At 48.0% G+C, this 21,100-nt stretch overlaps 3 protein-coding genes and 2 long non-coding RNA genes across 9 annotated transcripts; 4 read left to right on the top strand and 1 right to left on the bottom strand.

Annotated features, from left to right (window-relative positions):
• The first annotated feature begins 812 nt into the window (after nt 1-812).
• Nucleotides 813-7,983, top strand: COQ2 (coenzyme Q2, polyprenyltransferase). Of its 3 annotated transcripts, none has more exons than XM_085222594.1 (7): nt 813-1,071; nt 1,384-1,550; nt 3,120-3,241; nt 3,464-3,549; nt 4,382-4,515; nt 4,954-5,142; nt 7,686-7,983. In XM_085222594.1, exons 1-7 carry the CDS (start codon nt 858-860, stop codon nt 7,839-7,841), a joined length of 1,068 nt encoding a protein of 355 aa, XP_085078720.1. In that variant the 5' UTR covers nt 813-857; the 3' UTR covers nt 7,842-7,983. The 3 variants fall into 3 exon arrangements, with proteins under 3 accessions (XP_085078720.1, XP_010708008.1, XP_085078721.1); XM_010709706.4 differs by lacking the exon at nt 813-1,071 and adding an exon at nt 1,128-1,283; XM_085222595.1 differs by lacking the exons at nt 813-1,071; nt 1,384-1,550 and adding an exon at nt 1,565-1,902.
• LOC104910612 (uncharacterized) lies at nt 7,981-11,481 on the bottom strand. The gene is made up of 3 exons (XR_793242.4): nt 11,374-11,481; nt 9,008-9,063; nt 7,981-8,481 (listed from the first exon to the last, which is right to left on the bottom strand). It is a non-coding gene; the product is annotated as an uncharacterized LOC104910612 (long non-coding RNA).
• Nucleotides 11,482-13,718: 2,237 nt separating this feature from the next.
• LOC100544754 (placenta-specific gene 8 protein) lies at nt 13,719-15,061 on the top strand. The gene is made up of 5 exons (XM_003205586.5): nt 13,719-13,877; nt 14,028-14,153; nt 14,224-14,348; nt 14,747-14,850; nt 14,942-15,061. Coding segments are annotated over exons 2-5 (342 nt in total). The 5' UTR covers nt 13,719-13,877; nt 14,028-14,041; the 3' UTR covers nt 14,943-15,061.
• Nucleotides 15,062-15,210: 149 nt separating this feature from the next.
• On the top strand, nt 15,211-16,743 carry PLAC8 (placenta associated 8). Of its 3 annotated transcripts, none has more exons than XM_085222601.1 (4): nt 15,211-15,317; nt 15,913-16,054; nt 16,173-16,297; nt 16,391-16,498. In XM_085222601.1, exons 2-4 carry the CDS (start codon nt 15,949-15,951, stop codon nt 16,496-16,498), a joined length of 339 nt encoding a protein of 112 aa, XP_085078727.1. In that variant the 5' UTR covers nt 15,211-15,317; nt 15,913-15,948. The 3 variants fall into 3 exon arrangements, with proteins under 3 accessions (XP_085078727.1, XP_085078728.1, XP_019470169.2); XM_085222602.1 differs by having other exon boundaries at nt 15,243-15,317; nt 15,925-16,054; XM_019614624.3 differs by lacking the exon at nt 15,211-15,317 and adding an exon at nt 16,594-16,743 and having other exon boundaries at nt 16,391-16,494.
• A 474-nt stretch (nt 16,744-17,217) lies between these two features.
• Nucleotides 17,218-18,849, top strand: LOC146544452 (uncharacterized). The gene is made up of 2 exons (XR_014882950.1): nt 17,218-17,667; nt 18,818-18,849. It is a non-coding gene; the product is annotated as an uncharacterized LOC146544452 (long non-coding RNA).
• The last annotated feature ends 2,251 nt before the right edge of the window (nt 18,850-21,100 follow it).

The following is a 21,100-nucleotide window of genomic DNA, read 5'->3' as shown; positions in this document are numbered from 1 at the left end:
CAGCCAGAGCAGGAGTATCTTTTGTGGTCCCTTGCACAATGATTTACAGCTGTGAAGTGCCACTTATCAGAACGGTGAATGTGAACATGTGAAAGTCACTTCGTTATTACGATGGTTTTCTACTTCCTCCTGGCAGTCAGCAATTTGGGGAACTAAAACTGTTTCTCTTGTTTTTTGTCTGTGCAACAGTTCTCAGTGCTGAAGGAAATGTGACAGGGAAACTGTTTTCTAAGAACACCTCAATAGTAGTTCAAGAAAGTTTTTATTGCCCACATCACACTCACCAGATTAACTTTTACAGCTCCATCCAAAGCTCTCGTCCCCAGTTTTAATTGCTTTATTTGCAATTAGGTGACAGAACCAACGAGATGAGGCTGCAGATCTGGAAGCCTTTTGCAAACTGTGAATGTTTCCTGTCTGGAAAACGAGACATACACTGCTATGTGGGTACACACGTCTTTGCGTGCTAGTAACCTAAAGGAAATTGTGTGCATTAAACCCTTCGGGCAAACTCTGTAGCCAAACAGCAGACGGGCTTGTAGTGAGATGCTGCACTATAGTAGTTAAGAGACTAAAGTGTGTCGTCACTTGGCTCCTTCAGGTTGGGCACCTGCTGCTCAGAGCCAGTGTTAGGCGAGGCCCCCCACACAACCAAGGGCTGCTGGCCGTCTCCTATTGATGCCCAGCGTCATTTCTGTCACCGAAAAGAGCCGGTAACAGCTGTAGAAAGCCGGTAACACCAGCCAGCCGTCCGTAGGCCGCTCCCATCGTGGCGGCCCCGCGGCAGACAGACGGCCCCGCGCATGCGATGTGCCGCACCACACCGCCCCGCCGGAAGCGCGTCCGACGACGGCAAGATGGCGGCGCTGTTGGCGAGATTCCGCCGGGCTTCCTGCCGCTTCCACGCCGCGCGTCCGACCCTGGCCGCCGCCGCCGCCCTGCCGCTCCGCTGTCCGGCCGCCCCCCCGGACCCTCCGCGGCCTCTCAGCTTCTCGGCGGCCGAGCTGGTGCGCGCCGCGCCAGGTCCGCTGCGGCCCTATCTGCACCTGATGCGCCTGCATCAGCCCGCCGGTATGTGCGCTAGGCGGGGCTTGCGTCACGTGGTAGCCACGGCGACGCGGTGGCCAATGGAGGGCGGGGGCGCCGTCACCATGGCAACGGGGCGGGCGCAGCAACGCGGGGGGCGCGATAGCCTAAGGATGCGGTAACCATGGCGACTCGCACGGCATCCCCGGCGGAGGCGGGGAGCACGGTTGCCCCGGCGCTGAGCGCGGCACCGCCGGGTAAGGGCACCGGGCGGGCGCGGTGCCCGATGGAGGCGTGAGCCTGCACGGTGATGCTCTCTTTCTCCCCTTGCCCGTTCTGAGCTCGTTCTGCCCGCAGGGACGTGGCTGCTGTACCTGCCGTGCACCTGGAGCATCGGGCTGGCGGCTGAGCCGGGCTGCCTACCTGACTGGCACATGCTGTCCCTGTTTGGCGCTGGGGCGGTCCTCATGCGTGGGGCTGGCTGCACCATCAACGACCTGTGGGACCGTGACTACGACAAACAGGTAGACAAACAGGTTTCCTCCTCCGGCCCTGTTTCCAGCATGCATGCAATTCATTTGTCTATGTTTCTTCCTAGGGTCATGGAAATAATTTTGTTTTGTATAATGCTACTGCATAGGACTGCAGCAAGCTTCTCAGAGGGCGGTGAGGCCCTGGCACTGCTGCACAGAGAGGCTGTGGATGCCCCATCCTTGTAGGTGCTCAAGGCCTGGTTGGATGGGGCCCTTGGCAGCCTGGGCTGGTGGAGAACAAGCAGCCCACAGCAGGAGTTTGCATTGGGTGGGCTTTAAGGTTCCTTCCAACCCAACCATTCAACAATCCTATGATTGTATGATTCTATCCTTTTTAAAATATGTAAGTATTTATTTGATTATCGTTAATTTCCTCTAGAGAATGGCTGCTGAGAGAATTATGCCCAAGCATGACCTTACCCTCTCTTCTATGATATGTTTCTTCCTCCCTTTTGTTCACTAGCGGGAAATTAACAAAAGGCAGTGCCAAGTGCTGACATGTACATGCATGGTGAAGGGGAAGACCCTGGTGAAACCCCACTATTGGTTTATTTTCTTCTCTGATTCTAGGTTTTCCTTCTGATTTTGAATATTGGCCACTGTGATTTGTGAGGTTTTCCTTCCAGCACTGTTCTGTCTGTCCGACTGGGGAAGTAATGACTCAATAAAGGTTTTGGGGCATCTTTGGATGGTTTAGGGTTCAGAGATTATTAACAGCTGTGTGTGCCAAGAAGATTTCCCAGGGTGTGCGATCAGTATGCTGGACTTGATATCATAATTCATACATTTATGCATTAATCTGATGTGGTTAAATGTAAAGGCTCGAATGTTCCCATAGCAGGACTTTCTTATATACTTCAAAAGGCAGCCTTCAGAACAAGCTGCCTTGTTCTGCAGGGCTGAGTCAGTAGCGGGATGTTGGTTTGTGCTGCTAGTCATGGTTTGGGGTTTTGTTTTGATATTAGTGATTTTTTGGTAGCTGTGTATTTTATTTTTTTCTTTAAATGGATCATGCCATGTCCTAGTTTTGATGTGCAGTAGTGTTGGTCACAGCAATGTAAAGCACGTATTTAAACTGCAAGAACAGTATTTGAAGTTTTAGCAGAAGTTATTTGGTAGTATAAGGAAAACAAATTAAGGGGGTGTATTTAAGTTCACATTATTAAGGCACGTGCAGAACATTTGATGCCTATTTAGTATGCTGTAGGAAGTTGGCTTTCAAACTTCCTCAAATTGACATTAGACCCATTGCCTACAAATGCAAAACTTGTTTTCCCTCTTGTTTTTGTGGATTTGCTTGTTTGTTTGGACGATTGACACATTTGGCAATTAACTCATCGTATATTTCAGTTTAAATGTTTTCCTAATATTTGTTTCTTCCATCAGTTTGCCTGACATGGTTTCTCTACTCCTGAGAGATGAACTAAATTAACTGGACCCCAATTAGTGTTAAAATAATTATCCTTTTACATGCTTTGTGTAACATGGTGTGGCTTTAACTTTCAAGATACATTCAGAATATGTTGAGTTGTGTATTAACATGATTCTTTCCATGTTTAGGTTGCAAGGACAGCAGGAAGACCCCTGGCAGCTGGAGAAATCTCCACTTTTCAGTCCTTTGTTTTCCTTGGTGGACAGCTCAGCCTGGCTCTCTGTGTGCTTCTGTGTCTGAATTACTACAGGTGGCATACAAGTTATCCTCTGTTGCTTAGAGTTTCCTTCTTTGTCCTTGTTAAGGATGAAAATTTTGAACAGCAAATGTGCTGGGGTCAGAGGGGTTGTAGTCATGGAAGGAGTTCAGTACTTGTACATCAGTAGCTCAGCAGTTCAGCATGTGTAATGCTATACAGTGTCTTGTGATCTTTAGACCAGCAAACAGTAAGGTTGCTTTGTACTTCTTACAGTATCATCCTGGGAGCAGCCTCCTTGTCTCTTGTGGTCACCTACCCTCTGATGAAGAGAATAACATATTGGCCCCAGTTAGTTTTGGGTGAGTTGGAAATGCTTTCAGTTCCCTCCTTCTGATCTAGCTTTTGGGGAGTTCCCCCAATTAGTTAGTAATTGAGCTTCAGCAATCTGGTTTTATGAAACTATGTGTTAAAATAAGATTACCTTGCAGACAACATTCTGCTGTGCCAGAATCTTCTTAAGCAGTATAGAACACATAGAGGAGCTGTGTTCTGTCCCTTTTTTTTTTTTCATAAACAGTCCTGTCTTTTGTAGTGTTGACAGAGAGAATGAATGTTTGGCACTTGAGAAACAACTCTACTTTAAGGGTTATCTTCAAACCTTTCTTAAAAATACATTTGTTCAGTCTTCAGCCTCTACATCAAGTCCTACACTGAAGATGGTGACACTTCCATTTCAGAGTGTGCCACTAACACATATCTGTGTACCTTGGCCTTTTCGCTCCAGCTGCCCTCAGCTTTATCAGCCAGAATTTGCCTTTTTCAGCCTGGAAGTGCTATTCTTGTCTGCTGTGAACTCTTTTGTAGTCAATTTTACAGACCTTGAAGTGCGTTGATGTCAGTGCAGTGAAATAATTTTGAGCAAATGTTTCCTTCGGATAACCAAATTTAAATGGGGGGAGAATACATAGCTGTGCATATTTCTCCTTATATCTCCATGGTATTTATTTTCAAATTATGTTTATTAATTAACCTGACTGAAACTATGTGCTAGAAAATAGAGATGCCACTATAGTAGAAAAAGCTGCAGGCATGCCATATGCTTGAGCAAATGATAGTGAATTGTATATATGTAATTCAGACTGCTCCTGGCACCTTTTTAACTTTTTTTCATTTGGTTCTCTTTGTTTTTAGGATTTACATTTAACTGGGGAGCCCTCCTTGGCTGGTCTGCCGTCCAGGGTTCCTGTGATTGGTCTGTGTGCCTGCCCTTATACTTTGCTGGAGTGATGTGGACCCTGGTCTACGACACCATATATGCTCACCAGGTAGAGCTGCAGTGATAAACTTTACAGCTATGTGTGTGTTTGTTTGCTTAATATACAGCCTTGGTTTCAAATCATACTAACCTACTGCGATTCTTTACTCTCAGATGACCACCAAAGGAAGCCCAGCCCTTGGACCTTTTATTGCTTTTTGCGAATGTTTTACGTAGTAGATAAAAAGCTGGAAGTGTAACGTGATTTTAATGCCCCCGTGTCTGCACTGTGTAAAATAAATGTGCAGCTGGTATTAGCTATTGGCTGCTACTGCAGCTTTACGGACCTATCTTTTAATTGGGATTTTAATTTGGGGACCTACAAATACTCTTAAATAGGGTTACTGTTAACAGCAGTTGGAGGCTTTAGAAAGACTCCCTATTTTATTTTCCTTATGAAGTGGCAGTTAGATTATAGATGTTCTATTAATTGACCCTTTCATTCTAGGATAAAAGGGACGACATCGTTATTGGTGTTAAGTCCACAGCATTGAAATTCAAGGAAGATACAAAGCAATGGCTCAGCGGCTTCAGCACAGCAATGGTCTCGGGTTTGTGTGTGGCAGGAATGAACTGTGACCAGACTTTCCCCTATTACTCAGCAGTGGCTGCCATAGGTGCTCACCTAGCACATCAGGTTTGATGGATTTGTTTCTTTCTGTGCATAGATGTTCTTGATAAGGAATCAGAGAGCTTTTCAACCTCTGGCAATTCACCAAGTACATAAAAAACAATCATCTTGTAAATACCCGTGTAAAAATAATTTAAATCTTTTGACAAAAGCTTGCTTCTCATAAGTTACTTTTACAGACCTCTCTTTTGAAGAGACCTCCAGTGGTCCATAGGCTGTAGAGTGTTGGTTTTCAGTCTGTTTCTAATAATTTCTGTCTCACCTTAAGCTGTGATGTCTTCCTGCTTCTGATAGCAGCTGCAGTTAGATCTACCTGAGTATCATGTATCTATGGTTTTTTCACTACCTTCTGTAGCAAATGTCAATACTATAATTTCTTGATATCTGACAGTTCTAATTCACTGTTGTTTTTGTAGCAGAAAACAGTAAAGTTCTTGTACTTATGCAGGGTTACAAATTTTAATATATATCGGGGGAAAAAAAAAAAGAAAATTGAGCCTGCCCATGAAGGAAGCACATAGGATCTTGTTATCCAAATGACTGCATTCTCTAGTCTTGTGACAAGTCAGCCCTTAGGAAAAGTAATTGCTGGCCTTCGCAGGTGAGTAGTAGTAACATAGCAGTAATACTGTCAACTGTCTGAGAGGTGAAGAATGGAATTAACATGTTTTAGGGCAGCAACTGCTTTCCATAGGGATTGTGGAAATTCATGGAGGAAAGCGTTCTACTTTTCACTGCGGAGTGGCCTCATTGCTAGTTGTGGCACAAGTGGAAATTACCCTCCTGCAGAGAGGATTTTATTGGTGAGGGTGCAGGATGTAAGGGGCAAAGACAATAACTAAGCCATACAAGCATGCCACAGAGTAGCTTTCCATCATAGAATCATCATAGAATGGCCTGGGTTGAAAAGGACAATGACAATCATCCAGTTTCAACCCCAGGGTCGCCAACCACCAGACCAGGCTGCTCAGAGCCACATCCAGCCTGGCCTTGAATGCCTCCAGGGATGAGGCATCCACAACCTCCTTGGACAATCTGTTCCAGTGTGTCACCACCCTCTGTGTGAAAAACTTCCTCCTAATATCTAGCCTAAACCTCCCCTGTCTTAGTTTAAAACCATTCCCCCTTATCCTATCACTATCCACCCTCATAAACAGCCATTCCTCCTCCCATTTATATGCTCCCTTCAAGTACTGAAAGGCCACAATGAGGCCTTCCTGGAGCCTTCTCTTCTCCAAGCTAAACAAGCCCAGTTCCCTCAACCTTTCTTCACAGGAGAGCTGCTGCAGCCCTCTGATCATCTTAGTGGCCCTCCTATGGACTATTCTAATATTAGTTCTGTCTAAATTTCCACGTTGTTCAAGACTTCCAAAGGTGTGCCTAACAGAGTTTAAAGAGCCTAATAAGCCATGTAAGGGATAGGTTTTTTTAAGTTAGTGAATTTGTGCCTGAGAGAGGAGTTTGGGTCACGCTGGTATCAAATTTCTGCACTGCTGAAGAAGACTGAGATGTCTAATTTGCTTTGTGTTTCTGAAGGTACATCTTATGGCTTGGCTGCTGTTAGGTTTCACTTAGCCATCTTGTGTTTTCATTTCTCTGTGCTCAAGGTGCTGACAGGCTTTAAAGGTGTGAATAACATGGGATTTCGAGGTGCAGGCAGTATTTCAGACAGTTTGATGAGAACCCATCCCTTCATGCCTGCCCAAGTGCAGAATGCAGAGGAATGGGTTTCCTAGGGAGGCTTTTATTTGTTTCAGTTGGATGTGCTCTCTTATGACTTCTTGGGTAGTGCAGGGGTGAATTGCAGGACTTGAGGTTTTGGGAGGTGTCTCTATAGAATGCTTTTACTTTTGTTGTTTAAGCTTTACTCTCATCGTTCTTCCTGAAAGACTTCTTTATCAAGTTTCATTTCTAGCTCTTGTTTTTCAATAACTTTGCTCTTGCTGCACTGTGTGGTTTTTTTTCATCTCAAACTGTGGACAGCTGCCAAGCTGGGCAAGTCTTGCTGCGAGCAGGTGTCCTAGTTCCTCTTTGCAAGGGGGACGTAGGTAAACAGTGAGAAGCAGCTGAGCATTAGCCAGTTGTACTGTCTGGTGTGGCTGGGCAGGACAGCAGCTCCACTGCTTTCCCTCCCCTGCCTTGTTTCTACCAAAGCACCGGGTGTGAGCAGAGATACGGAAGGTGCAGGAATGTACTTTTGCTGGTTTTCTTCTTAAAGTTTCTGTTGAAGAATTAGCTGCCTTCCTGCTGAAGAAAATCTCCGCAGGCTTCTTTACCTGCTCAGACATTTTTATAGATTTTATTATCAAACTGCACACACGTGTATCTTGACTGCTTGTACTATGACTCATTAAGAGGGTCCAGCAGTCAGATCCACACGTAATCCCATCCTCTGCAAGCACAGAGCATTCCTGTTTCTTTTGGGGCTCAAGGTAGGTTTAGAACCTGAGAGGTTTTGAGTGTATGGACCTTCCTGTGACTGTGATGTGTCAAATCTTTGTATGTCAATATAATACTAATGGTGGGATGTTTATACTGTACTTTTACAGATTTACACTTTGGATATAGATAAGCCTGAAGACTGTTGGAAGAAATTCGCTTCAAATCGTACTGTAGGAGTTCTGCTCTTCATAGGGATCGTGCTTGGAAATCTCTGGAAAAGGAAAAACTCTGAAACTGTAGAAGAGCCTTTAAAAAGCAGGTAGTTGAAATTTTTATAGGTATGGATGTTTTAATCTGGCTAAAATTAACATCTCTAAGATGGGCAAGAGCACTTTTAGCCTGATTGTTTCTGGTTCTATTTATTTATAATAATCTGTTTTTTTTTTTTTTCTAAAAACAAACAAACCCAACAAAACCAAGCACATGAGACTATCTCAATATAAGCTGTGATTACTCTTGAATGACTCCAACCTCCTGAGTAGTGAGGTTGCTCAGTTGGTCCTATATAATACAAGGGAACTCCTGGCCTGCTCCCCAGAGTATGAGCCCAGTAGCTTGTACAGAACAAGACTGATGCCTCAGTGGCAGGATGCAGGAAAATGCAAAGCAATTCCAGTATGTAAATAAAAATCTATCTGTACATGTTTGGTGTCATGGTTTATTTCAAAAGATTTTACATCCTGAGTCGGAGCTTGTTGTGTGAAGTAATCAGATTTTTGATTTGCCATGTCTGGATGCAGTCAGCACTCCAGAATGCAGAGATTCACCAGAAAGTATTTTAGAGTACCTTTTGTTCAGAGCACTGCATACAGGCCTAGGCCTCCAGCACAAGAAGGATGCAGAGCTATTGGAGCAGGTCCAGAGAAGGGCTGTGAAGATACTCAGAGGGCTGGAGCACCTCTCCTATGAAGAAAGGTTGAGAGAGTTGTGCTTGTTTAGTTTTGAGAAGGCTCTAGGGAGACTTCTTTGTGGTCTTCTTTGATGAGAGGCTTATAAGCTGGAAGGAGACAATTTTCACACAGTCTGATAGTAATAGGAGAAAGGAGAATGGCTTTAAACTAAAGGAGGGAAGATTTAGGTTAGACATTAGGAAGAAGTTCTTTACTCAGAGAGCAGTGAGGCCTGGCACTGCTGCCCAGGATGCCCCATCCGTGGAGATGCTCAAGACCAGGTTGGATGGGGCCCTGGGCAGCCTGAGCTGGTGGGGGCATCCAGCCCACAGCAGGAGATTGAGGTGGTTAGGCTTTGAGGTCCCCTTCCAATCCAACCATTCTGTGATTCTATGATTCCAATTCTGTGAATGTGGACTACCAATTTAACAATCAGCAGCTAACACCAGCCAAGCGTGCATGAGTGATGGTTGGCTCTAAGCTACCAACTTGACTTGAGAAGTGAATCTTATTTCCTCATTTTAATTCCAGTTGCTTACCTTCTGCTTTCTTGTATTCCTATACTTGAGGAAGGAACTTGTTTGTAGGAGGAGGCCTGTGAAAAGTGAGAATAGCAACAGCAGGTTAAAATTACAGGGCTCCAAACCGTTCCTAAGTTTCCACTGCTTTATGGTTGGCTGGTTATGCAGTTGGCATGCTGGTTGCACTTTTCTTTGTCTACCAGCATCTGCATTGTGGGAATTGCTGTGGAGACAGCAACGGGCATGCCTGTTCCAGGAACCTAAAATGCCAGAGCTGACCTCTGTTCACCTCCTGGTAGGTGGTGCGCATGCACTTGTCCACCCTGGTGTCTTAGTTTCAGCTGGGAAGGAATTGTTTCCTGGTATGATGCTATGTTTGGTTCTAGGAGAAAAGCAGTGTTGATAACACACTGATGTTAATAGTTGCTGCTAAGCAGTGCTGCATAGAGCCAAGACCATTCACAGCAAAGGGCCCCAGGCGCTGGGAGGGAACAGAATTAGGACAGCTGACTTAAACTGGCCAAAAGGATATTCCATACCATGACATCATGTCATGGAAGGGGAGTTTTGAAAGGAGCAAACAGGGCACCAGTGAACGACTGCTTGTGCATCACTTGTTATATGCATTCATATATGTATATACTCATAAGTATTATCCATTTCCTTTATCTTATTAAGTAGTTTTATCTCAACCCACAAGTTTTACTTGGTTTTCCCCAGTTTTCTCCCCCATCTCACTGGGAAGGGATGAGCCAATGACTAAACCACACAAGTAAAACCACCTGCCAGGTTAAACCACAACACCTGGTGACATCAAATACCTTCTGAACAAATCACAACAGGTTGTTTGGCCTGACTGCACCAAAGGTTGGAAGAGGTGAGAAGTTCAGGAACCACAGCTGTGTCAGCTGAGGGGAGCTTTTTTGACCCTTGATACAGGCTGGTTTAGCAATAGTGATCAGTACATTAGTTTAGCAAAAGGGAATTGATGTGTGCTAGTTGTAAAACTTTCAAGTTTAGTTTTCGCTCAGTATGGGAACAGTTTTGTTTTTTCTGAACAATCCTGCTTCACTGAAGCCAGAATAAATTACTTTTGTCTCCTTCTACCTGGACCACCAGATGCAAGGACTTCTTGGGTTTGATTTAAATTGATTTAAGTTGTAGCGCACCAAGATAGTTGCTCATTACGGCATAACAAGCAATGGGAATTTGCCAAGTTGGGGAAAAATAGCTGCGGGATGACCAAATGGTACGGTGATAAAGTTGAAAATGAAATAGAGAAGATGAAGTAAGTGGTCTACAACCATCATAGGCCTGTGTACATATCCAGAGGGATGTTTACATATATTAATGACTTATTGGAAAATAATTGATATGTATGCAAATGCATTGCATATGTATGTCTTAACTGTTTAAATACAGAACCTGAACTCCAGGAGTGCATGCTTTATTTGTCAAGTTGGCCTGGTACATATTGGAGGAATAAGGGAATGCTGCTTTCCAACACCACATTGGAGTTAGATAGTTTTCTTCCCGGATTTTTCCGATAACATCCTTACATAGAAATTCTAAAGTAGATTTTCCAGTTGTAAAAATGAAATACAGTAAGTTTCTGAACAATTATGTGACAAAGCTGCAGTTTGTAGAGTGTCATCTGAAATACAGGATGAAACTCTCTAATTCCAATGGGATGTTAGCAGGCATTCTTTATTCAGTGTGCCAGGCGTCTTGGACCAAGCCAAACGCACACCCTCAAAGTCAGAGATATGCTTTATTCACATGGGAGATGCATATTCGTTATATTTCTAAGAAGCAGTTTACATTTTTTGGGAACTCATTAATACATACTACTGTTGTTCAGGCATGCATAATAGAGCCCTCTGACAGTCATTTATCCCATCCATCATGTTCTTCCTCTTTCCTGACCCTTCACTGCCTTTTTTTTTTTTGCTAGATTGGTAGTTCCCATAGTTTGCCTTGCTACAATGAAAGGCTCTTTGTTCCCAGTTTTGCTAACATAGTATTAAATAATTTGCTTATGAAGTCCTTGTACATACTAAGTAGATAACAAAGAAATACACTGAACCTGTACCAAGCAGACAAAGCTCTGTTTAGGAAAGCAAGCATTGTGCATCCAAGGCAAGAAGCCAACACCCATCTCCACCAGGGAACACAGTGAAAGCCTTGCTAAGTTAACCTACATCAAGAGGGAAAACTGAATGCATTCAACTTCCTATTGAACTTTAGTTATGAAACACTTACAGGGTAATACAAGAACATAGTAATGTAATTCTGTACAATCAATGAATATACAGATGTTATAGCATACCAAAGAGCTTGGCTACGTAGTTATTACACCAAAGCAGAAAAGATAGGACACTTACCCATATCCTGGGCTCTCTTACAAAACTCCAGCAGAGCAGATCTCCAGAAGAGATCCTTCCCTACTGGTGGTCAGCTCTTAAATGGGTCTAGGAGAGGTGGAGCCAGGCTCCACCCCTTCCAGCAGCACAGGTGAATTGCCTTCACCTGTGCTCCCGTGGCTGACTCATTGCTCACCTCAGGTGATCAATCAGAGGTTCAGGCTGTGATTCAGCAGTTCCCATACAAATTCATATTTATAAATGTCTTAATGTTTCTAACAGTACCTTAAGGATTATGGCAAAAGTTACTCATTGGTTTCTTATATGTTAACATGTCTTTAAGCCACTTTGGTTTGAGAAGAGCTCACATTCTGTAGCACCTATGGAAGTCTCGTGCCCCTCCTACAGCAGCAAGGGTGCCCTGGGGCTAGTGGGTGCAGCTCTGACCATGGCATAGCTTGGAGATGGATGGACTTTAAGGTTCCTTCCACCCCACACCTTGATGTGTTTCTGTGCTTACCTCAAACACACAGGAAACGGCAGTGGAAGAGTGGGTCTTTCTTTTTCAGGATGTTTCTGGTAAGGAAACACAACACCTCTGCCCACCAAGTGTCTGTATGCACAGGGCTGGCAAAGGAACAAGGACAACCTGTCCAGATATCACAAAGTATAAAAGCAAAGTGTAAAAATATGGCTAACGCTGCAAGGTGAAGGAAAACAAAGTAACGTCCAAAGCTGTGTGTGCCTCTGCGTGTGTGTGTGCGCACAGCAGGGCACAAATCCTCTCAGGGTGAAGGCTCGTGCTGCAGGTGGGAGAAGAGGTGATGTTTAGAAACAGTCCCTGCTTGGACGCTGTGTCTCTCCAAGGCTATGCTGCACCTCACTCCAGCACACACAGCGCTTGGTTACTGCAGAGCTTGGTGGGACCACGGGCAGAGGGAAAGCACAAGTGTTCGCACAGCAGCGGAAAATGGGCATCTGGTGAGCGGCCAACAAGGGCAACGCTTCTTCAAAGTGCGTTCAACAAATCTCACCCCAGATGCAGGGAACAGATAACAGCCTGGGTCCTGCCCGTCCTGCTGCCCTAAGGCACCCTGGGTCTCTGGGGGAAGAGGTGGAAGCAGGACGGGGTGACTGGCTTTAGGTGGAGCAGCAGCTGTGGTTTCACACAGGAAGGGCCTGGTCCCACTGCCATCATGTCCCACTGCTCTGAGCACGGCTGCCAGAAGTGTTGCCTTTGCCCCACTGTGCCCCACTGTCCTCCACAGGTTAGTAGCATGGTGCTGCCGCACGCTCCCCAGCCTGGGAGGAGTCGGATAGCAAGGGAAAATGATGTGTATATATGTACATGTGTATTGATTTAAAGAAATTGATGAGTAGGAACTTAATGGCAATGTTTAGTTACCATTAAGCAAGGTATTCTTTATTGGCAGTGCTGGGGTAGCATCGAGATAACTCTCCAAAAATGCTTCCCCAGTTGACTGTTCATAAACGGGTTATTTTTTCCTACGTATTACATACATAGTAATAGGATGAGAGAGAATTGCACCAGGGGAGATTCAGGTTGGACATTAGGAAATGCTTCCTCTCTGCAAGAATGGTCGGGTACTGAAATGGGCTGTCCAGAGAGGTGGTGGAATCACCAACCATGGAGGTGTCCAAGAAGCATTTAGATGTTGTACTGAGGGACATGGTTTAGTGAGAACTATTGGTGGTGATAGGTGGACAGTTGGACTGGATGATCTTGTAGGTCTTTTCCACCTTGCCAATTCTATGATATTCACTGCATTCCCAAATTAATTAGCCTATCCACCCCCAATGACTGCCTAACAGACATAGCCATATGTAGCAATCTTCGATGTCATCTAGTGTACTTCTAGCATTGTGATGGTTCACTGTTAGTCCTTGGGGATCGTTTACTTCCTCTCAATGCTCTTTTTGTCCCGAAGATAGCTGTGGAATGCAAGAGCAATTGGAATAGTCTCTGCACGCACAGATAAGGAAGACAAAGGGGAATATCTCGCTGTCCACCATGTCATTCCGTTGTTGTTTCTTTCGCCTTGTTGAAGCAGACCGGCTTTACAATGTCTTCCCATCTACAATACTACATCACAACCATCATCCACGAACATCTAAGGACTACTGCAGTGTTGCAAGCAAGCATTAACAGAATATTTTGTGTAATTACTTCTTCAAATCACCATTTTTCTACTTTCCCCTGCTCAGCAAATGACTTAAAGCAAAATGTTTGCCACGTCCTACTTGGGGAATGAGGGGCGCCGTTAAAAAGCTGCTTTATGAGCAGGCTTCTCCTTGCTTGCAGCTTCGCGTCCCGTTGCTGCATGTCTCGGGGCTCTACGTCCAGGGTCGGCAGCACCGCGGCTGACTATCGGTTTCTGTTCTGGGCTCTGAGTCTACGCGCGGGACAGGGAGGAGCTCTGCATTCATTGGGGGAGAAACAAATTTGTTGCAAAGCACCCGCTGGCTGGCCCCACTTTCTTCCTCGTCTCCGTCGGTGCACCGAGGTGAGTGCAGCCCCGGGGAGCGGCTCCCGGCGCCTCCAAACGCTGCGTGCCCCAGCACGGTGCCAGCAGCTCTGCTTGGCACACCTGGGGCTCGGACGTGGGGCTTCTGCGAGGACGAGCCCTCCTGACTGCTGCCCCCTCCTTTCGCAGCCTGCCTCTCGACGATGGCCGTCCCTACCGTGGTGACCCTGCAGCCCCAGGCGGTGGCCGTAGCCACCGGCGCCAAGCCTATGTGGCAGACGGGGCTGATGGACTGTTTCACCGACTGGAGCGTCTGTGAGTGCCGGGGGGCCGGACGGGTGGCGGGGGCTGAGAGCGCGTTCCGACGGTGCGTCCCCCCTTGCAGGCTGCTGCGGGCTGTTCTGCTTCCCCTGCTTGGCCTGCACGGTGGCCGGCGATATGAACGAGTGCTGCCTCTGCGGGACCAGTGTGGCCATGAGGACCCTGTACCGCACCCGCTACAACATCCCGGTCAGTGGGGCGCGGGCGGCGCGCTCCCTTCTCCCCCTTTAGTCTCTCAGTCCCCCGCACAGCCACCCGGAGAGGCCGCGGGCGGCGCTCTGCACCCTTCCTGCCCGCCCCGTCGGGGATCGGCTCCGTGTGGGCGGTGGAAGGACGCGGTGTGTGCTTTTTCACCTGTGCCTCAGACCGAGACAACAAAAGATAAGTTGCTCTCCCAAGGTCGGTGGTAAGCCATCATGTCTCCCTTTCTGCGTTATCATCTCCTGCAGGCAGGACGGCCCGCCGCTCTGCAGTCAGATCACAACAAAGAGATGATATGCGGAGAGTGACCGGCTCAGCACAGCTTTCTTGGTTCCAAAATGTATTTTTAGGAAGCCCCACTCCTAACACCTGCTTCTCTTTCACAGGGCTCCATCTGCTCTGACTGCTGCATCTCCTCGTGCTGTCTCGTGTGCTCCGTCTGCCAGATCAAGAGGGACATCAATCGGAGGAGAGCGATGGGCATCTTCTGGTCGGTGTGCCCTTTCCTTGTGCCCCACGCCATGGGAGGGTGTGTGTGGCTGCCTTCCCCCCCCTCACTGCCTCTTCTTCTACCCTTGCAGATGCCATAGAGATGACACCACCTCTGCCTTATGGGAAAGGGGCACGGAGCCACCTGTGACCATTGCATGTCTCCCCTTCATTCATGCCCCCAATAAAGAGCAATGTTTGCCTTGCCTCTATGTCTTGTATGGATGGGTTTCCACCAGGGTTCTCCCACTTGTGCCTTTCCTAAGCACAATGGGATGCACGTGGGGTACTGGTGAAGGTGTCACCCTGTGTCATGACAGCAGGCTTTCTCATTACTGTGGGAGCAGTGGGGACGTTGTGCAGGCGGGGCATTTGGACATTGGCCGGGAGGAGCATAGGTTGGCAGCACACAGTGCATAAAAGGGATGGGGAGTGGGGCAGGGCAGTGCGGCGCCAGGAGCAGGACAGGTGTGTGCAGCTGGAGGGGGATGTGGGGTGAGACTGTGGGACACTGGGGTGAAACAGCACTACCTGGGCAAGGGAAGGGATGATGGGTATTCCAGTGGGAGTGGGATTGTGGCATTGTGTAGGAGGAGCAGCGGCAAGGGACAAAGATTGGGTTCTAACCCCTGTGCTGCAGATGGGAGCACAAAGCAGCCATGCCTTGTATCCCCATTCAGGGCAGGCAGAGCACGTAGAACTTTTTGCATGGGATGTTGCAGGGCATTGCTATCACTTAATGAAAAACAGTTGCAGCTGTGAAGCTGAAGAGAGAGCAAGGTGGGGTGAAGAAGGAAGGGATCTCAAGTGGAGCTGTTTTGGGGCAGATGGGTGTGGGAAATAGAGGGAGGAGTGGGTGTCAGGTAGAGGCTACAGCCTCCTGGCTGGGAAGAGTGGGAGCAGGGGAGCTGTAGCAGCATTGGTGGCCCTGGGGAGCTTGATGGTGAGGAGGGTTGGGAGATGGTGGCTGGGTGTGGGGCAGGGAGGAAGATAGAGGAAAAAAAGCAAGCTGCCTTGGAGTTGCTGAGGGAGGATGCCCCTTCCTTCCTTCCTTCCCCACCAGCCTTTCTTCCAGGACACTCTGTGCAAAGTCCTGACCATGGCCACCCGTCACGTAGTGACAATCCAGCCTGGCTTCTCTGCACCCCCACAGCCCAGCAAGTGGCACACGGGGCTGTTGGACTGCATGTCTGACTGCAGCGTCTGTGAGTAGGCATCAGCCCCATATCTTGGGTCTCTCCTGAGGGGATGTTGGTGGTTGCTGTGCTCCCCCCTTGGCCTGGGTCAGGCTGTGAGCTCGGGACTTCCCTCCGTTTCTCACAGGCATCTGTGGAGCCTTCTGTTATCCCTGCCTGGGCTGCCAGGTGGCCAACGCCATGGACGAGTTCTGCCTGTGTGGCGGCAGCGTGGCCATGCGGACGCTGTACCGCACCCGCTACAACATCCCGGTTAGTGGTGGGCTGGGGGGGGAAGTGGTGTTGGGTGGCCCTACGGGTGCTCAGCCACAGGGGGTTTTTCATCTGATGGCATTTTCTCATCAGGGCTCCATCCTGGGTGACTACTACTCGGTGCTGTGCTGCCCCATGTGCTCTCTCTGCCAGCTGAAGAGAGACATTGACTATCGGAAAGAGCAGCGCACCTTCTGGTGAGTGCTCCCTGCCCTGTAGTGCCACCCGGGGTGTCCCAGAGCCCCTTTCCAGCAGGCCCAGTGTGTCCCACCCCTCAACACCACCTTCTCTTGCAGATGCTGCTCCCCTGCCTGTGAAGTTGATGCCGCCCTTTAGGACTGTTTGGTTTGCTGTGTTGTTTTTGGTTTTGTTTTTTTTCCCCACTGATTTTTCCCCTCCCTCCCCTCTTCAGTAATGCAATCAATAAATAGCAGTGCTTGCCCTCACTTCTGTGTGTGTGTCTGTGTTTAATCACTTTCTGTTCTTTGACTTTACGATTTCTTGGTGTCCTGCTGCAACCCCAGAGAACAGCATGCTGCTTTCTGCTGAGCATTCAGAGCAGCACCGAGCACACCAGGTAGAGACCTTCTCTTGCAGACCTGCACTAGGATGGGACTAGACTGCAAAATTTGGTGGGGAAGAAAAAGAAACAGGCAACAAAGCAGAAGCCAAGCCAGCTGCAGACACCTCAGCTCCCCCCTGCATGCAGCAGCAGGGCCTGTGATGGCATGGATGGGGAAGCAGTGGGGACCACAGGATGGCTTCTCATGTCTGCACTTCATGAGGAACCACGGTGCAGAGCCCACCTGCCCAGAGCCCTCAGATTTGGGGAAAAAACATGTGCTTATGGGCTGCCTTGCTGCACAAAGGCATTTGAGCTCAGGGCACCGAAGATACCTGCACACCAGTGACAGGTGAGGACTGAGTCCCCAGCCTGAGCTCCCACAGCCCTGTCCCTTCTCCCCCACACTGCTGAAGGATCCCTTTGGGGATCCTTTTTCCCCTCCTCTGGGAACACTGGGGCTGCATGGGTGCTGGCCATGTGCTGAAAAGGTTTCCTTGCCCATGGGTGGTGACTGGATGTGCAGAGTTCTGTAATACAAAGGGACGCGGAGGCTTTGTTTGTTTTTTATTATGCTTCGGAAGTGATTACGTATTTAACAATGCTTTGTATTTCTGCACGTTTATATGCATTTACTCAAGGTGGTTCCAGTGTGGCAGAAACCAAACTGCCCCCAGGACTGAGGCCAGCTGAAGGCAAAGAAGTGTCTTGCTCCAGGTGTCACAGCATCAGCAGGCATCGGCCACCAGGATCCCACCTGCTCTGGAGACCTCCTGCAGAGAAGCTCTCATAGCAAATCTACTCCTGGGTAAATACTGAGTTAATTTTATCCCTTTTCAGTGTCAATGCATGGGTAGGTTTTAGAATGTGGTTTGGAAGGTGGAGGCTGTTGGAGGAATGTCCTTCCTGCTGGAAAAGGCTTTAGAGAGACCTGAGAGTGTCTATTTAGTATCTAAAGGGGGGCTATAAGAAGGAAAGGGTCTATTTGAAAGGACAAGGAGAAATTGTTTCAATCTAAAAGAGGGGATATTGAGACTGGATATAAGGAAGAACTTTTTTACGCTAAGGGTAATGAGGCACTGACATAGGTTGCCCAGAGAGGTGGATGAAGCCCCATTCTTGGAGACATTCAAGGTCAGGCTGGAAAGAGTCCCTTCCAATTCAGATGATTCTATGATTTAATGAGATCTCCTTCCTATCTGCTGCTGACAGCTGTTTTCCAGGCAGCCCACTCTGCTCTCACAATTAGTTATCCTAGTTTCTCCATCCTGCACTCAAGGACGCTGCTATTCCTGATAAGTGTATCAGGCATGCCTTGGCTCCTGGCTGAGCAGCTGTGTGCCCTTATCACTGTGTTTAATAGGCTGCCTGTGTGACTGCTCCATCCTTTTCTCCTGCAGTCAGGGGCTCAAGAAAGAGTGACAGCTTTCAGGGCCTGACCGGCAGTCTACTTGTGATAACTGAGGCTTGTGCCAAGGTCATAAATCAATGTCATAACTTACATATTAATATGAACTGTCATAATTGTACAAGAGTAGTATTTCTGGACAATGTGTAGACATTAAATAAAGAGCAGAGCCTGGATGGTGCTATTTTATTCAGAAATGATCTAAAACACTTATTTCAGCCTGGTGCATGCCAGCGTCCCTGGGTTTGGGAACCAGTGTGACTCGACTCCCTCGACTCCTTCCTCCTCTTCTCCTCCCCCTTCCCCAGACAACGCTGCCTCCTCTCTCCCCTCCACCAAACACACCTGCCTTCCCCCCCCCCCCCCCCCCACACACACTTTGCCCACCCACAAAGCTCCCATTTTGGGGGTTGGAAATAAGCAGCCTATTTCCTCTATCCAAGCCATCAAAGCATGGCACTGAGTTAATTTCTGAGATCCAGAAATGCAGGACTTAGCCTCTTTTCAATCACTGAAAAGGTGGGACTTAGGGTTTTTTTTTTTTTTCCAGAGCTTCAGAAACAACACTCTGCCTGTTTATAACCCCCCCCCCCCCGAACAGCTTGTTTTCAGGCTCAAAAGTGCTGCACCCAGTCTGCATTCTCAACCCTGAAAAAGGTAGGACTTAGATATTTTTCTGAGTCTCAGAAACAAAGGACTGAATCCCACATTTCCAATCACAAAAAATGTAGGACTTAAGCCTTTCTGTGAGCTTCAGCAGAGCATGGCTACCTCCAGTTTTGAGCTCCGAAACTAGCCCTCGGTGCTTGTTGTCATGCCCAAAATGTAACATCCTCCATTTTCAAGCTCTGAAAATGAAGAATTCAGCTGCTTTTTTTTTTTTTTTTTTCGTCCTGAGAGCCCCATAACTTTCGGCTTCATTTTCATTTACTGAAAATGCAAGACTTAAGCTTTTCTTTTTTTTAAGCTCCACAAAGCATGAGCAGGCCTTGGTTTCTGAACCCTGAAAACTGCCCCACGAGCTCATTGGAGACCCCAAAAACACAGCGCTGACACATTTCGGGGCTGACAGCACAGACACGCCTTGCTCCCACGTTAAGGACTGAACGTGACCCCGTGCGTGATGAGGAAGTCCGGGGGCACGCACCACACCCTGCCAAAACGCGGTGCTGGGAAATGCTTGGGCACTGGGAATTAGGGGCGGCAACCTCTCGCAGGGAGGGCCCGGCTCCGTGCGGCTGTGGGGCGGTGCCGGAGGGGTGGGGGTCGATTTATTTTCATTTACTTCGTTTTATTACACGCTTCGCACCGGCACCCAAACCGCTCCCAAAGCTGCTGGACATACCTAACCCGAGACCCTCGCTCCAGGCTTCAGCCCAAACGGGCTGGACCGACCCCAAGGCCGCTCCGTGGTGCCCCAGGCCCAACTCTCCACCCGGCCGAGCTCGCCGGCACGCTCCGCTCCGGAGCACAACAGCCAGCAAAACAGCAACACCCATGGCCAGCCAACTGGGAGCCCCGCTATCCGCGCAATTTGTGTCTTCCGCTTTCCCCCCGCCCGCCAATCACATCCCAGCAAAGCGCCGGCACGGCCAATCCCGCCCCGCCTTCCTCCGCTCTGTCCAATCCCAGATCGCAGACCTCGTGGCCCCGCCCCCCAAGAGCGGAGTCGTTCAGGTGCTGCGCGGCGCGACGGGAAGTGGGCGTGGTGCCTGCGGCGGGCACAGAGGATTATGTACCTACTTAATATACTTAACAGCTTCATACCTACGTGTTAATATAAAATAGAAACACGTCAGACGACATTTATATGGTCCTGTCTAAATGGAATTTTATTTATACTGTCCTAAGTTTAGGGTAATTTTATTAGATCGTGGTTAGACTCGATGATCTTTAAGGTCTTTTCCAACCTGAGTGATTCTATGATCCTGTGATTCTAAGTACTCGTATAACATACGATATATTTGTATTGCCTATTACAAATGCACATGGACGGACGCAGGAGCAGTAGGTGGCCACTAGGAGGTGGCAGCCAGTCCCAGGGCTGCCTGCTAACACCATGTCCAGGCATGGCCAGCAGTCAATCGTGGCATTTCACATGCGGGGGAACCTGGGCACAAAATGGCTGCACGGTGCCAAAACAAAATGGCGGCCTGCAGCATCCCACAGAGAAGCTGAGGGCACCTGGCCTTGGTTCAAGTCAAACACGGAGTTTGAAAATGCATTTTATTGAGGGCCAATAAAAAGCACTTCTTACTCACTCTGGACTTGCATCTCTTTCTTCCTTCTCTGCTGCAAGAGAAGGACAGTGCAAGACCTCAAAGGCACCAGCTGGGAAGAAATGGACAGTAAGAAATCAGTCGAGGTTTAACAAAACTAAGTGTAGAGTCTTGCACCTGGGAATAACTGCAAGTAGCAGTACAGGTTGGGACATGACCTGCTGGAGATGAGCTCTGCAAAGAGGAACCTGGTGGTCCTGGTGGACAACAGGTTGGCCATGAGCCAACAATGTGCACTCATGGCCAAGAAGACCAATGGTGTCTTGGCATTAAAAAGAACGTGGCCAGCAGGTTGAGGGAAGTGATCCTGCCCTGCCCTGGTCAGGCCTCACCAGGAGCGCCATATCCAGTTCTGGGCCCCCCGGTACAAAAAAGACAAGGATCTCCTGGAAAGAGAACAGTGGAGGGCCACAAAGATGATAAAGGGCCTGGCACATCTCCTCTGTGAGGAAAGGCTGAGCGAACTAGGTCTGTTCAGCTTTAAGAAAAGACGACTGAGAAGGGATCTAATTAATGCTTATAAATATCTTAAGCGTGGCTGTATTCCTTTGTCT

This window comes from Meleagris gallopavo, chromosome 4 (assembly GCF_905368555.1).
Source record: "Meleagris gallopavo chromosome 4, MGAL_WU_HG_1.1, whole genome shotgun sequence".
Lineage (NCBI taxonomy): Eukaryota > Metazoa > Chordata > Aves > Galliformes > Phasianidae > Meleagris > Meleagris gallopavo.
Note: the sequence above shows the minus strand (reverse complement) of the source record. Positions and strands in the feature narration are given on the sequence as shown.

What these genes read in the sequence shown, in the direction of transcription:
- LOC100544754 (XM_003205586.5), top strand. Translation starts at nt 14,042, where the DNA reads ATGGCCGTCCCTACCGTGGTGACCCTGCAGCCCCAGGCGGTGGCCGTA. An exon ending in TTTCACCGACTGGAGCGTCT is followed by an intron (nt 14,154 to 14,223) that starts GTGAGTGCCGGG and finishes CCCCCCTTGCAG; the next exon opens with GCTGCTGCGGGCTGTTCTGC. An exon ending in GCACCCGCTACAACATCCCG is followed by an intron (nt 14,349 to 14,746) that starts GTCAGTGGGGCG and finishes TCTCTTTCACAG; the next exon opens with GGCTCCATCTGCTCTGACTG.
- COQ2 (XM_085222594.1), top strand. Translation starts at nt 858, where the DNA reads ATGGCGGCGCTGTTGGCGAGATTCCGCCGGGCTTCCTGCCGCTTCCAC. An exon ending in GCGCCTGCATCAGCCCGCCG is followed by an intron (nt 1,072 to 1,383) that starts GTATGTGCGCTA and finishes TTCTGCCCGCAG; the next exon opens with GGACGTGGCTGCTGTACCTG. An exon ending in CTGTGTCTGAATTACTACAG is followed by an intron (nt 3,242 to 3,463) that starts GTGGCATACAAG and finishes TACTTCTTACAG; the next exon opens with TATCATCCTGGGAGCAGCCT.
- PLAC8 (XM_085222601.1), top strand. Translation starts at nt 15,949, where the DNA reads ATGGCCACCCGTCACGTAGTGACAATCCAGCCTGGCTTCTCTGCACCC. An exon ending in CATGTCTGACTGCAGCGTCT is followed by an intron (nt 16,055 to 16,172) that starts GTGAGTAGGCAT and finishes CGTTTCTCACAG; the next exon opens with GCATCTGTGGAGCCTTCTGT. An exon ending in GCACCCGCTACAACATCCCG is followed by an intron (nt 16,298 to 16,390) that starts GTTAGTGGTGGG and finishes TTTTCTCATCAG; the next exon opens with GGCTCCATCCTGGGTGACTA.